Source organism: Lissotriton helveticus, chromosome 9 (genome assembly GCF_964261635.1).
Source record: "Lissotriton helveticus chromosome 9, aLisHel1.1, whole genome shotgun sequence".
Taxonomy (NCBI): Eukaryota; Metazoa; Chordata; class Amphibia; order Caudata; family Salamandridae; genus Lissotriton; species Lissotriton helveticus.
In genome coordinates, this window is record NC_136070.1 from 1,249,193,739 (window position 1) to 1,249,209,697 (window position 15,959).

At 46.7% G+C, this 15,959-nt stretch overlaps 1 protein-coding gene across 3 annotated transcripts in view; it reads right to left on the minus strand.

Moving 5' to 3' along the window:
* LOC144782429 (solute carrier family 26 member 6-like) overlaps positions 1 to 15,959 on the minus strand; it is a 235,226-nt gene that overhangs the window by 158,861 nt on the left and 60,406 nt on the right. For all 3 annotated transcript variants that reach the window (XM_078661782.1, XM_078661781.1, XM_078661783.1), the window contains exon 2: positions 14,290 to 14,462. In XM_078661782.1, the coding sequence (XP_078517908.1) occupies positions 14,290 to 14,435 (146 nt within the window). In that variant the 5' untranslated portion in view covers positions 14,436 to 14,462. The remainder of the gene's footprint in view (positions 1 to 14,289; positions 14,463 to 15,959) is intronic.

Consider the following 15,959-nt stretch of genomic DNA (forward strand, 5'->3'; position numbering starts at 1 on the left):
TATGGTTGAGGAGGATTAAAAAAGGTGTCTGTCAAATAGGAGGAGCCAGAGATCCTTTTTGAAGGGGAGAAGAGTTGGCCTAAGGGCTAGGGCGGTCAACCTCAAATCTGGGGAACTGGGTTCGAGTCGGCAATGACGCTGAACATCCTGTGATTCTGGGCAAATCACTTAATCTCCCCGTGCTTAACAGAAATGAATGTGTCCTCATGTAACCCAACTGGTGCTATATAAAGCGTTCTGATAAGCGATTCGGGTCAAGTCGCGCTATATAAAACTCTGGAGCAAGAGAGTTCCAGATTCTAGTGGCTCTACCAGAGAATGACTGGCTCATATTTCGTTCTCGACTGAAGGTGGGGGGTTTCCAGGAGTAGGGATCGGGCGTTTCTGGAATCCCTATTTGCCTCAAATATTTTCACTTTCTCGTGTAGACAGGACTGGTGGCTCATGGTTGCCTGTTTGATGTGCAGCAACTGGAGGTGAACACATTCCAAGCACAAGTTACAGTGGTTGGTTCTCCCTTGATCATTCCAGTTCATTGGGCTAGTTCCACGGACGAGCAACCACTACCTCTGCAGCCAGTGATGAACTTGGAGAGGATGATAAACCATGTGTTCTGCAGACTTGAGGTCCAGTGTATCACTGTGTGGAGAACTTTCATTTCCACCAGAGACTAGTGTCGGACTGGCCTACAGGGCTGCCTGGCAATGCCTGAAGGGCTGGTCTGCATGTGTAGGCCGTTTTGGGGCTGTTTGTGGGTCTGTTTATGGTCTTATGAACCATTTATTTCCTGTGGATTTCTGTGATGTTATTAACACCTTCCATACTCATGACGAGCTCAGCTCGTTATGAGCCACAGTGCTCGGTGCTCGGTGCTCATGAGGAGCTGAGCTCGTCATGACCGTTAGAACGCTAGCACGATGGGCAAATTCCCCTGCTGTGCGAGTGTTCTAAAGAAACGGGTGTGGTCATGACGAGCTCAGCTCGTTATGAGCACACGACCACCGTGGCTCATGATGAGCTGAGGTCGTCATGAGCAGCGGGGCGTTCAAAACAGAGCTGACCAACTTTTTTAGCTATCTGATTTGCTAGTAATAGAGGCCACTTATTTTGGTGTCCGGGTCTAACCCAGTCCGACCCGGAGAGAAGGTTTGAAAACAAAACACTGCATTCGAGTCGAACATTTTCTTGACGGACTGGTATTTGACAACAGGACTGACGCCCTGGACGCACTATCACAAAATATAATTGAAGACTTTGTCGATATGGGTTGAAGGTTTGAGAAGCATAAATCACTGCTTGCCTTAGTAGTTTACAATTGGTTGATAAATGTTGTAGGCCTGTAATGCGTTGAGCATGTTGGTGGGGAATTAGATAAACATCCAGGTCTCCTGAGACAAGACGAAGAGAAGGAAATAGGTCCCAGATGAAGAGACCAAAAAGACCCCCCAACAGCCCCCCTCACACCTCCCACCCACATGCGCCGATAACATCAATAGATTCACCAGTTATGGATGGCCCGAATCATAAGTAAGGCTCCCCGTTTTCCATTTTTACTGATTTTTACAGATAAATACAGACAGAAAACCATTTATTTCTTTGTCCGTATTTATTTTTAAATGGGGATAAAACCAGAAATTGGGTGCTTTTTGAGTGATTCTAAATGCTCAGTACCATGACTGGAAGGCTAATGGCTGTGTGGATTGATAGGTAAGGTGGTTAAAATAGAATTGAAGTTTAATAAAGAGGCTTAAACAGCAGTAGATATGCACAAGGTTGATAATGAAATGTGCATATTCTCATAAAAGTACATTGATTTATGTTCTGCGGGTCTTCATATCACTGAAACCCGGCAGGCATTCAAGCATAAGAGCTTATTTATCAGTTAAATAAATGTGGAAATATACCAGTTTAACCCGTTCCGTGTTTATGACGGAACCACGCCGGCATGAGCCAACGGCAGCGTGTGCTCATGACGGCGTGTGTCCGTGATGCGGCTGCCGCTCCGCCCACGCAGCATTAATTACCCACCTGGGGGGCGAATTAATGAGCGGGAGTGGCCGTGATGGAACTACGCCATCATGAGCACAGGCTGCCCGTAACTCATGACGGCGTGGTTCCGTCACGAGCACAGCGACGCCGCGCTCACGACGCTGCAGCAAAATTCGTGCAGCAGCGAAGGAGTTAAACTTCATTTATTTCACAAAACCTACAAAAAAATATGGATAAACTACAGATAAAATTAGCAAAAAATAAATATGGATACATACAGACGGAAATGTAAAAAAAAAGGAATTACCATAAAACCGGGAGCTCTAATCATAAGTGACCTCGCCATCCAGACCATAACCCGCGGTCAGGGGAGGAGATTGGTGAAAGTTTTAGGCATCTAGAATAGCATGCGACTTAAAACCCACAAAACGGAGCAGGACTGCCACCTTGTGGAAAGAGGGGATCGCGCTCTCGTACAGAAAAATAACTGCGAGAAAGTCAAAACCAAAAATACTAAAAGGATAGACCAGACTCATCAGGCCGAAAGTAATGTCGCTCTCCATTATAGAAATAAGAAATTAGCTTCTTTTTGATCCTAAAAAAGCAAATTAAGATTCTAAAGTCATTAGCTTTATTTCAGCACTAGCAGCCCGTCCCGACCTTGTCCGGGTATGAAATAGAACGTGTGTAATGTGTGTATTTGGCAAGGGCAATTTATTTTAAAATCTCGCGGTAGACAACATTTTTTGTTTCATTAGAATAGGGACGGAGAAGGCTCAGCTGCAGCCCTGGTTGATGTTAGCAGGCGCGTGTAATTGGTGTAGTGTTCCGCCGCCTGAGCCCGGCTACAGCCCTGGTTGATGTTAGCAGGTGCGTGTAATGTCGTTGAATGAGAGAGTTATTAGCCGCGGGTAAATTCGTTTAATGAGAGAGTTGAGTGACAGCGAGAAGGAGAGGCTGCAGTAATTGTCCCCGCAGACACGCTCATTTGCGTGTTCCCCCGCTTGAGGCCCAGATGTCCTGGTTGATGTTATCAGGCGCGTGTAATTAGTGTACTAATCCGCAGCCTGAGCCCGGCTAGAGCCCTGGTTGCTGGTAGCAGGTGCGTGTAATTTCGTTGAATGAGAGAGTTCAGTAACAGCACGCAGGAAAGGCTGCAGTAACGTTACTTACCAGGCCTCCAGGTGAACGCGTTTGTCACGCCCCCAGCATACGGCCACAGCAGACGATCTTCTGATTAATGTACGACCCACATGGCATGAAGGGCGGAACATAGCACACGCCCCCAGCGTTTCTCATGCCCCCAGTGTGCCCCTTGATGCGGCGCAATTGCGTTCACATGGCATGAAGGCCGGACACACGCCCCCAGCGTGCCCCTTGATGCTGCGCAGCAACGTAATTGGCGCTTGTATGTACGACTCATATGGCATGAAGGGCGGACGCACGCCCCCAGCGTTTGTCACGCCCCCAGCCCACGCCCACAGCACAACGCAGACACGTCCACAAGGGACTACTTTGCTGGCACGGTTCTTTTACCTTTTAAATGTATAGAGGAGTTGGCCTAACGGCTAAGGCGCTCGACCTCGGACCTGGGGATCTGGGTTCGAGTCTTGGTAACGACGCCAAACATCCTGTGGTTCTGAGCAAATCACTTAATCTGCCCGTGCCTAACAAAAATGAATGTGTGTCCTCATGTAACGTAACTGGTGCTATGTAAAGCGCTCTGATATCTGATTCAGTTCGGGTCAAGTTCGTGCTATATAAAACTCTGCAAAAAAAAATATATATATGGTGGCCGTCTGCATAGCCTATGTCCTTCTGCTGCAACTGCCCTTTCCAACGCTGTATTGGGTGTTGTGATTGGTGCTGTGGTTACTGAGATTACCCGCCTCAAAGGTTTGGGCTCTCTCTTTATAACATTAGTATGAATACAACAGAGAGCACAATGAGGCACGCCAGATACTATGTAGAACTTGGAGACTTAAAACTGTGGGATCAAAATTGACAACCGACCTCAGATTACCTTTCGAAGGTCAAAATCACTCGGGGATAAACTTACATCAAGTCACCACTCGAAATAGAAACCTACGAAAATATTTTAGAAAGGCACTACATTTAAATCTTGTAAGGTCCGTATTTTCTGTACAAATACACTCCTCCAGTCCTCAACCGTATTCTTGAGCACTTAAGAACAGTACGCAATAAGAACAAAGAGTATCCTGCAGCCAGCCATTTTGAGATGTTTCATGAGAGTGATGATAAATCACTTCGATATTTTGTAATAGACGGCAAAGCCTGAAATATGAGATTACGTGACAGAACACTAGCATTGAGACGGTTTCAATCCAGGGAGGGCCCATATTTACGGAGGGCAACGCAAGCCCTTAAGTCAGATTTACCCAGCCACGCAAAACCACCTTGCGTGGCTCTGTGTGGGTTTGTACATCCAGTGTAACACAAGACAGAGCAAGTGGCGGACTTGTGTTACTCTGCGCTGGGAACGCATTCAATGGGCGGAGTGTGGGCGTTCGCACGCATTCACCCGCGGATTTTGATGCATTCCCAAATTTATTAAGAACAATAAACTTGTAGCGCGCTTTATAAATGCAGTGATTGATTGATTGATTGACCCAGGATGAAGTCCAAGGCAAAGTAGGGAAGAGGCCAGACACTCATTCCGAATGTTTACGCCCAACCACTTTCAAATGTCACCAGCCGCCACAGATTTTAACCAGTTTTTCAACAAGCTCCCGAGTTCAGTCGTGTTTAGTCTGACACTGAGTGACAAGCTCTTGGGTCCAACATTTAACCATATGCTGACACTGTTCAAAATGTTCCAGTCTAAACTTTTTTTAGTGTTTATCTTAACAGTTTATAGTAGGTTCCTTGGCCAAACCCTACAAATCCTCCCCGGTCGGCTATAGGAGTGAGTCCAGCTGAGCACCAGGGATATCGGACAAGAAAGTTGCTGTGTATTCTGAGCCTTCACAGACTTATGACCGAGATTGCAGGCTTGCTATCCAGAGAGAACAGTGGGGACTTACTGATCTGAAAACAAGCATGCCAAGATGACCCACCTTTGAAATTCAGAATTAGGCAAATTATTCACCAATCTGCTATACATTGCACAGTGATTAGAGATAGCACAAAAAGAGTGCCATCGCTATGAAATGTAACGACCTGGTTAAAAATGTTCTTGTAGTTTCATTATTTATAAACATGTTTTGCTGCATTACTGTGTGTTTTCGGTGTGGTTAAAATCATTTTATATGCATGCACCAGGTAGGGATTTTAAAATACATATATTACATAAAGATTCTGTTTTCTACTGCTTTTTTGTGCACCATTCCTTTAAGAGGGTTTGGTGTCCACTATTGTCCCTGGCCCATCTTATCAGCCTGATCATTAGCAGACCAATTTATTGGGCAAATATTGCTGAGTGGGTTGTGTATTGGTTGCAGTTCAACTGGTTTTCTGATTCCGATTGACACACGGGCTGAGTCCTTGGTGTCAGAAATCCAAGACCTGAAACTCGAACAGGGACCTAGAGAAGGTATCAGCAGCAGAGGCAACCGATGGTGGGAGGAGGAGGATGGAGGGAGAGGGGCGGGAGGTAAGGTGGACAGCATGCCATGGGTACTTGCCCGCAAACATGGCTTGTAATCATATGACAATTTGATGTCTGTGTGACAGTTGCCTTGTACATACCAGTCATCTGTGGGGTCAGGCTTAGAAATGAAGTTCTACGTAGCTCACTAGACAGTCTGGATTCTAGCATGATTGTCAGTGGTAATGGGCAAATCAGGCCAATGCAGAAACTGGCATCACAATGGTGTTTTACATACTGAAGACATTTGGTTGGTTTCTGGCATGACAATGGTTCTTTCCCTTCTAGTGCAACACAAGGACTACTATGCAAATTGAGGTGCTCGGTCTGCTCAGTTATGTTATGTTATCAGAGTATTTGTAGAGGGCACAGCTCCTCGACAGAGCGTCCCGGCGCTAGTTTAGAGTGGCAGCTGAACTGCAAGCAATGGCGCAAAGGCCACTGCTGGAACAGCCAAGTTTTCAAAGACTTCCTAAAAGGGAGAAGATCTTGCATATGTCTTAAATTAGGCGGCAAAGTTCCACAGTTTGGCGACTTGAACCTGGTAGGATCGACCTTCTATTCGAGATCGACAGAACACAGGGGTCCGTGCCAGTGACTGGGATGCAGAGGATGCAGATCTTAGGGAGCGCCGGGGAAGATAGAATTGTACTCTCTTCCTTAAATAAGGCGCACCGGAATTGTGAAGTGCCTTGAAGGCCAGAACAAGGGGCTTGTAAAGGATCTTCTTGTGGATCGGGAGCCAGTGGAGAGACATAAGATGTAAAGACATCCGCGTTCTCGGGCCAAGTAGAAGTATCGCCCTGGCTGCGGCGTTTTGGACCACCTGAAGACGAGTAAGTAAATACTCCGGCAGTCCTAAATAAAGAATGTTAACTTAATCCAGCCTGGATCCAATCAAGGCCTGGACCACTGTTTTCCTGTGGGGGAATCGACAGGAGAGGTGGAAACTGCTTCAGGGTACTTAGGAGGCCGAAACATTATCCCGTTACCACTTGGATCTGAGATTTCATATTGAGGGTGTCATCCATTTTCACCCCCAAGTTTTTGAATACTCTGACCAAGTTTAGCAGAGGATGCATATCCTGTGGCCACCAGCTGCGCCACATATGTTAGGAGGCAGACCAAAGAAGATGATTTCAGATTTTTCGGAATTACATTTCAATTGGTTCCGCAGGAGCCAAGCAAATAACTCTGATAAACAGGAGTTGATCATTTCACCGTCCCTGTCGCAGGTAAAGAGCAGCTGCGTGTCATTCGCATATGACACTATTTTTGCTCCATGAGTCTTGGCCAGGTGTGCTAAGGGGGACAAGTAAATGTTAAAAAGTGTGGGGCTAAGAATGGAGCCTTGAGGGACTCCCACCTTTAACCCCTTGGGCGCGGGCGCGATTCTGCACCTGTGCGGCACATTCCGATCGCTGGTGCGGTCATGAAGGTCGGGAGCCGTCATGAGCACACGAGCACTGTGTGCCATGACGGCTCCCGGCCGTCATCAGCATGGAAGGGGTTAAGGGGGAAATGGGGGCCGAAAAAGGAGGAGTCCAAACTGTTTGTTGATGATCTGAAAGAAAGGAGGTGAACCACTTTAGTACCGTCCCACCGAAACCAGACTCCTGGAGCCTCAACAGGAGACTATTGTGAGGGACGGTGTTGGTTGGGATGCTGCCTCTTACTCTGGGATGCCTTTGGGTCGCCATGCGCTCTATAAATGATATAAATAGAATGTGTGGTGTTCATGGAGAAGCAATTGCGACACTGCCATCAAAGCAGTATCTGTTCCCTAATCGACAACACTAAAGTCTGAGGCCTGAGCCTGTATAATGAGAAACATCCATCAATCCTGGAAGCTGCAATATAGCACAGTCAAATATCTATTCACAAAAATATCACATTCAATATTTCGCCTACCACTACATCGTCAAAGTAAGTAAATATTTATTATAACTGATGCAAAGCCACTGGAGTCAAGCTATCCTGGCTGAAGACGGCTGATAGCCAGAAACCGGTCCTAGGATGCTTGATTCCGGTGCAGGAAAGACATGGCTTGGCAGTTCGGGCTGGACTGTTCCCATGAGGCACAGGGTCAAGACTGATTTGCATATGGCCATGTCTGAACTGGGGTGGCTTGGTGTGCAAAATAACGATGGATTAAACCCAGATCTGTGACTGGGGGTGAATGTTTTGCCATTGAGCAACATTCCGTCCATCATCTTGTGTGTTTTAATATTTATTATAACTCCACACCACTTACCTGGACTTACGTAATAACATGGAGGGAAGTTCAATCTTACGGACACATTATTTTTGTAGGGCAAGATTTCTACTGCATAATAGTGGCAGATGGCTCTCCTTAACACCCTGAACAGTACAACAGCCCTGGCATCCTGAGATGCCTGCTGACACAGCAGACTGTTTCCTGCCACAAGGAGCAGCTTTGACCTAGTGGAGCATACGTGATCACCCCAGGCCGCCATTTTGGGTCATACGCTGACATACTCGAACAGCGTACCAGGCAGACTAGCAGATGTAATATTATTTTATTTGCACCATAGAATACTATCAAGGACTACACCACTTTTTAAAATGGTGTTATTTATATCGGCAGAGGATTCTGTATCAACATTTATTACTGAGGCACATATTATCACATGGACACTGCCTCTTCTGTGACGCAAATATTTTCTTGCTGCTTGTTCATTTTATGTACCCCACACATCATTTCTTTACAGACACGTACAAAATGTATTGCTTTAGAAAAATATTGCTCCTAGGTACTAGAGAAGACTTTGTTGTATTGTAACAACTAATTAGTTCCCAATCAGAACTGCCTGTAAACCCTGTGGATTCCTAGCCAATATATTTGAAATATAGTGATTTTAAATGACAGTTTCTTCCAATTTCTTTTTTCAATCCTGTGGTCCCTGGAGCGAGACAGGTTAGCTCGCCACACTTGTTTGCAGGTTGGAAGGCGAGGCTGCTTTGGAACTCGTCAGGCCTGCCCTGGCTGAAGGCCAACGTTAAGACAATCTATCACTGGAATTTCAAAGAATGGGCACAACCAGTCGTGAACACAAAGTTCCTGTATAGACTGTTATATTTCTATTGTTTTTGTCCGATCAAAAGTAGAAGAAGTATAGTTTGGAATAGTAATGCACTTACCATACGATATTTTGGTCTTCAATACTTTGTAAAGATATGCTTCTATACCGATATTTATATTCTCGATGTTAAATAGATCATTAGGTCTCGGCTAGACAGCGCATGCGCTGTCTCGAAGAGAAGTGTTGTATTCTAACTATGGGCTTACAGGCCGTCCATCTCTTTCCATTTATGTAGATCCCAAACTTGACCCTCATGGGTATCAGAACACTTAAGAAATATATAGAGAGCAGAATAATAGAAACAATAACAATATATTCGAGAAAAATACAGGGTACAGCAATACCGGGAAACGAAGGGCACACTTTACAATGAAAAACAGCAGGTCCATGAAGTATCGAGAAAAGGGAAGGTAATGTCAGAACTGAGAAGTCGAAAACACAAGGTAGTCGGTATGCCCTAGTCAAGAGGAAAGTTGAGTAATCGGGAAGAGTATCTAAGGATCCCGGGAAGAAATTTGTTCATCAGGAGTACTTTGACTTTTTTCTTGAAGCATACAGTTGAGGGATTCATTCTGCTTTCAGGGGGCAAGATGTTCCGAATTCTTGGTGCACTCCCAGAGAAAGATCGGTTGTAAGTTTTCTTCTTGTGGAATCTCGGAGGTTTCAGAAGTAAGGTGGGGGAGCTTCTGGATGATCTGGAACCACCAGAGAGTTCTAGTTTCTGAGCAAGATCTCTAGGGGTTTTGATGTGAAGGGATTTGTGAGTCATGCAGGCAATGTTCTGCTGGATGCTTGCTTCGAAAGAGAGCCAGTTGTGGGCTTTCAGATCAGGGGCGATGTGGCTGTTTCTTATTGAGCTGGTGATGAGCCTGGCAGCAGATTTGAGTGACGCTCCCCGAGAAGACAGTTTGGATCTGGGCAGTCCAGATAGGGTTGCACTTCCATAGTCCAACCTGGGAATCACTAGAGCTGGCACTGCACGCTTGAAGTCTTAAGAGGAGAGGGAGGGTTTTAATTTTCTTAGAATGTTCATTTGGTGATTCACTCCTTTGGTGGCTGCACTGATGTGTTTTTGCATGTTGAGTTTCTTGGTAAACTTTTGGCAAACCGTTGTTAAACGTCAACATTGCTCTAATTTTCTTTGATGTCATTTGATATGACATGTAGGTGTAATGCCCTCTTCTTGTATTTGGCCCTCCTATGGCACATGGACCAACTGCATGTCACCTTACACTGCTCCCAGTTTGTGGAGCTATTCTTTTCTTCGTTTTCAAGCACTCCAAAGGGTGTATTTCTTAAAAACGTTGCTACAATACGAACAGCATTTGTTTGTTTATTTATTATTATTTTTTAAATGATCCGATGGTATTTGAGCACTTGCTCCGTCCTCCATCTTGCCACAGCATGAACATGAATCCATGGTTTTGGGGCACTTTTAGCTCTCACCAGTTATATTCTGCAATGACAAAATCATTTTGGTCACTGATCTTGCTTCAATGTAGGCATTTTTTGCCCCCTTCATTTTCGCTTCTTGCCGCCCTATTCGGTCGTTACTTGCCCATCTCCCCTTTTCAGCCGACCCGAGATTTGAACCTGGATCCCCATTCCCCCTTTTGGCAGCTCTGGTCGTTACGCCACATCCTCATTTCACTTTAAAGCTCCTAAACTGTTTCTCACTATCATTTCTACATTTGTTGAGCAAGAATCCTTCAACACTGAACAACCATTCAGCAATGTCTGAGCTATTGGAGTTGTCAATGTTAATGTGTAGGACCTGTTTTCATGGTTACCCCCACTTTTTGCTGGTGTTGTTCGGTTTTATGACTTGTCTGACTGGGACCCTGTTAATCAGGACCACAGTCACTGTGCTTTCTCCCTAAATTTGACAGTGGTAAGTACTTTGGTACCTTTCTAATTGGCTACTAGTAAACCCATGGAAGTCCTCATCTTATGGCACTAAGGTACCCAGGGCAAACGGTACACCACGGGTCTGCCATGTGTTGCAGCACATATCATGCCACCCATGAAAGACCACTCAAACTGTGACTACGGGCCTGCCAATGCAGGCGGTGTAAGTTGGTGCTAGCACCACTTACAACAGATATAAGTTTTCTTATATCTGTGGTCACTGCACTTACAACCTATAAGTCAGCCCTAAGGCAGGTCTTTCAGTCCTGAAGGCAGGGTGCTGGGGTATAAGTGGGAGGGTGCCATACAAACCCCGGAGTCCATTCTCCAGGTTTTGTATGTGCGGTCAGCAATTTTTGATACATATAGTAGGTATGCATCCTTACGCGACGGCTAACTATATATTGGCTGTGCCGAACCTGGGCATGTTTGGTATCAAACATGTTGGAATCATACCCCAACACCGATACTGGTGTTGGAGGTATGATTCCATGCACACGGGGGCTCCTCCGGAAACCCCCCAGTACTCCCGGTAACAGCCTTCCAGGGTCTGACAGCAGGCTAGTGCTGCTGCCGACCCCCAGACACGATTCTGTCCTCCTGCTGCTGAGCTGAATTCAAGCAGGGGAAGTTAGAACAATAGATTTCCTGTCACAGGGCGGTGTGACCACCTCCCAGACAGGACTTGGTGTATTGGGCTAGGGTGAGGGTGCTTGCCAGCAACACCACAATGCTTTGAAGGGCACATTCGGTGCCGTCCTTGCAAACTCAAGTTGGAACCAGTTCGGGGAGCTGTTGGCTCCCGCTCTGATGCAAACCGGACAAAGGACATGGGAGTATCCTCCCCTCTGTCCAGTCCCTCTCCTGAATCATTTCAAACCTTTTTCTAGGGTACTTAAGGGTTTACCTGCGGGTGGCTCTTCAGATTAGTCATGGAACAAGATTCAAACCCGAACCCACTTCAACCGTCTGGGACCCTGGACTTCACCTGGAACTGAGACTCCACCAAGGAAACTCCTGCTGTTCCTGGTCTCTCTGTTCCGCAACTCTTCTTTGTTGTCTGTGCCTGTGCTTCCTCCAGGATTCTCTACAGGCCTATGGGCATCAAAGACACCCAAATGAATCTCCCTTGGCGTGAAGGAGTGACTCCCCAGCATCTGTAGACACCGCAAAGAAGCGGACCGGTGTGCTGAGCCTGACGTCCCACTGACTCCGAAAGGCTTAGCAACGCAGGTGGTGGTTCTGCAACTCCTTCGAGGCCTGACCCGTTCTTTCAGCAGGTTTGAGGCAAGTATCTCTCGTGGAACCGCTGGAACAGAACCCCTGTGCACTACATCGATTTGCCGTTGCCAAGAATTGCTGGCTATGTACTTAAGAGATCTTCGGGCTACAAGAAGATCAAGCATTTCCTCCTGCCAAGATCTGTGTCCTCACTGCATCCTCTGCACCGTGGGCCTGCATCTTTGGTGAGCTGCTTGAGGTCCTCTTGCAACTCAAGTGCCTTCGGCCTGTTGGTCCTCTTGAGGGTCTTCTTGGCCTTCAGTGGGCTTCCCTACTTGCTCAGGCCTGCTATGACTCTCTGGCAACTGGCAAGTCTCATGAACCTTGCTGGTCCCAACGTTGTTCCTTTATCGTTTACCATGTCTGTTTCTGCTGCTAAGGCTTGTTGGTGCTCCCGCCGGACACTGATCCCCTGAATCTCACCTTCTGACGTGGGACAGCTTGTGTACGGCTCCTGGTCTTCCACTGCGTCACCTCGTCATTACTCCTGCATATTCCGACATCCGTGGTCATTGCTCTTCCGTGAATCCTGGTTACCTCCAAGTGGCTTAGACTCTGTCCCCTCTGCTTGCAGGTTCTTCTCTTCAAGAATCAACCCTTGGATTCCACCTGACTATTTCACCTTCTTTGCCAGCGACATCTTTCCTCAAGTCCTCCGTTGTGGTCCACAGCAACTTCCGGCTTCACTTCGCACCTATGCACACAGCTTCCCTTGTGTAGTTATCCTGGTTCCTGGGGTATTCACGTGTGGGGTGACTCTCCAGCCTTCGGTCTTTCATGGGGTTTCTTCAGGGTCGACTGGGAGGGATCCTTCTTCTTGAAAACTGCAACAGCAGCTTTCTCCTCGACTTTCATTGAGTGCGCAGTTGTGTGCCCACTCTGCACATCGCCTCCTTGGGGTTCCTCCATACTTACCGTGGGAGGTACCTTGGGTCCCCAACTATTTTGAGTCTCCTGGTCCAATTCCCGACTTCAGTTGCAGTTCGCATTCAGGTTTTTAGTATATGGTTTGGTCTTCGCCTGGAGACCACGGTGTATTTGTGCTTACTTACCTGTTGCAATTGAAGTATTGTGTGTATTTGTGTGATATCTCCGGGTAGGAGGTATCAATGTGTTAGTGATTGTGTATAATAAATAGACCTCTTTTTTATTACGACACTGTGTGGTACTTTTCCGTTTAACCTACAATGTATGGTTAGTTCTGGTAAAACAAGCTGCTTACCACTCCTTCTGGACTGAGACTGACGGCTGCTCTCCACAGCTACCACTTAGAGAGATTTCTAAGGTTGTCTAAGACCACCAAAAATCACCAGAAGTGTAGTCTGGATTACTGCAAGTTGCTTCACTTAAATAAGAGTGCACCATATAATTAGCCAGCCTCCTACAGAATGTCTTTGAGCCATGTGGTCCAGCAGCTCATCTGCTGTATAACATGGCCAAAAGGCACTATGATGCGGCCAGCACAGACTACGTTATATCGCTTTTTGTGTTATGAGGGGTAGGACAATGAACTCAACATGGCGGGGTGAAGAGATTCTGCATCAGCTCAGCATCCTGTGAACCTGGGCTTTCAGTGATTTTCATACATACTGATCAGCAGATGTGCTGGTACACAACATGACTAAAAGATATTCACATTGACAAGGCCAATGGCTCGACATTGCTGCGACCTTTTGACTTTGCCAATGCTTGTTTAGATGTAGCACTCAGCCACCAGATGGCCTATTTGAAACTTTGAAACAGGCAACCAACTTAATATTTAGTAATCTACACAGACAACAGTAGCGGCTGCCAGAGAAAATTACCTGGGGGCATGGTGGGGGGGGGAGGGGTTGTAGAGTAAAAAAATATATATAGGCTGGGGTAAGGGGGGGGTGGAGGAAAAAAATTTGACTTACCTGGCTGCCAGCCGCCGCCTCACCTCCAACCTCTTCTATTCCAGCAGGAAGCACGCACAGGTTCCCCTAAGCCAATCACGACTCTACTGTCACCATGACAGAAGCGTGGGGATTGGTCTGAGCGCAGTGGTTCGGTGCTCAGACGGGACTATGAGCCTGTGCATGTTCCTCACCAGGCTGTGCACAATAGGCTGGTGCGGAACATGCAAAGTGCACATGACTGTTTGGCCGGCCCAAGACAGCCGGTCAAACTGGCATGAGCACTTATGTGCCCCAACCACTCCTCCCCTGCTGCCATCACAGACCAGCTCCACCACGCCCCGTAAACCTCGCTCAATGGAGAAACATAATTATTATCATTTTATTTTTACTTTTTTCCACAGTGAGGCAGCGCTCCTCCGCCTTAGCAGGAGCCGTCACCGACAGACAATGACATTTGATCTTGAGGAATACACATTATTAAAAGTCAGTTTTCCCCCCCCATGTCCCACCTCTGTGGTACCTTATTTTCTTCCTCAGTCGTCTCCAGAGGGGAGGAGCCTCGGCCCGGCTTGTGGGCGCGATCGTTTCCAGCTCCGCCTCACTCAGCCCAGAGCGGGTGACCTGTGGGGTCGCCACCAGCCGGTGGTGCAGCTGCGGCTCCTCCATCCTGGGGCGCGGTCGAGCTGCCGCGACCTGCAAAAGAAGGCATGGCCTTGAAAACTCAGGGCTGCATCCAACATGTATCTCTGCGTATAGGAGAGTCGACACATGCCCTAACAAACAGAAGGAGAGTTCTAGAGCATGAGGAAAGTAAATTGCCTTTGTAAAATATATGTAAATCGTGCTTACATCAAACAACTAAAATGGCCTGTATGTACTCCAGCATATACGGGTGAATGACTGCACAGGAAGAGCCAGACAGTAGAATGGATAGGTGAAAAGCATAACACTTATGATCCAAAAATGCAAATGTACAACAACAAAAATGGAAATGACGTGAGCATTATTATAAAATAATACAGAAACTACTGTTCAGCGTGGAGAGCCCCTTTCAATATGCACAAACTGCAGCTAGGTGCCAGCCAGCCTTGTGGTGGGGTCTGGCCAGCTTTGAGTTACATTTCCTGGAACTGCCCAAAGTTTCACTAATTCCGGGGGGATTTTGGTGCAGTGCATTGGATTTACAGTGGAACATTGAAAGGGTAATTTCTGGAGTCAACTCTTTGCTAAGATTGTTTTAGGAGCCTCAGAAACAATTTCACAAACTCCTTTCTATGGCCAGACAAAGGGGCGTTGCATTGTGGGTATCCGGTGCCCAGTGTAAACCCTGGACCGAGGACATCAGCGGGGTGCCCTACGTCACAGTGTTGATATTTACAAGGAGAGGGGCCTGGGAACAAGAATGATACTTAGAGATTACCCCACAACCAATACTCAAAGAGTAGGAAAACACTGCCACCCACTGCAGTTTAAGAGTTGAGCTGTGCACAGTAATCAACTTACTTTGGGGTTTTGTGTAAATGTGATATCTGAGTGCAGAGGGTGGTGTGGTGCAAATGCTGGAGTGCATTGTTCTTTTCTACCCCTAACCCTGTTTACCTACTTCTTGCGTCTGTTTCATTTAAAATGAGAAGCAGGGTGATTTGCAAACGGTATTTTCCTCTAGGATAATTCATCACTCACACGGAAGATGAGCAAAGAATACAATGTGCACTGCCATTGGCTTGTATTTGTATTTGTGTTTGTATAGCGCGTAAATCACCCGTAGGTCTCAGTGCGCTTGCAGATGCTAGAAAGGAGTAACCGGTACAACAGATAGCTAAAAGAGCCATGTTTTTAGGAGTCTTTGAAATCTCATGTGGTTGGATTCGGTCCTGATGTTTAGGGGGAGGGCATTCCAGGTGTCTGGAGCTAATTTGGAGAAGGACCTATCAACATTCCTGACAGTGCGAACTTTGGGAACGGTGAGGAGAGACTTGTTGGCGGACCAAAGTTTTCTGACCGGACAATGGTTTACAAGTTTCTTCTCTAGGTATTTGGGACTTTGTCCATTGATGGTTTTGTGGACTAGGCAGCAGACTTTAAAGTGTATGCGCTTTCTAATGGGGAGCCAGTGAAGAGTTCTAAGATTAGGCACGGATGGGGAGCGGGGAGGGAGATCAAGAACCATTCTGGCTGCGGTATTTTGTA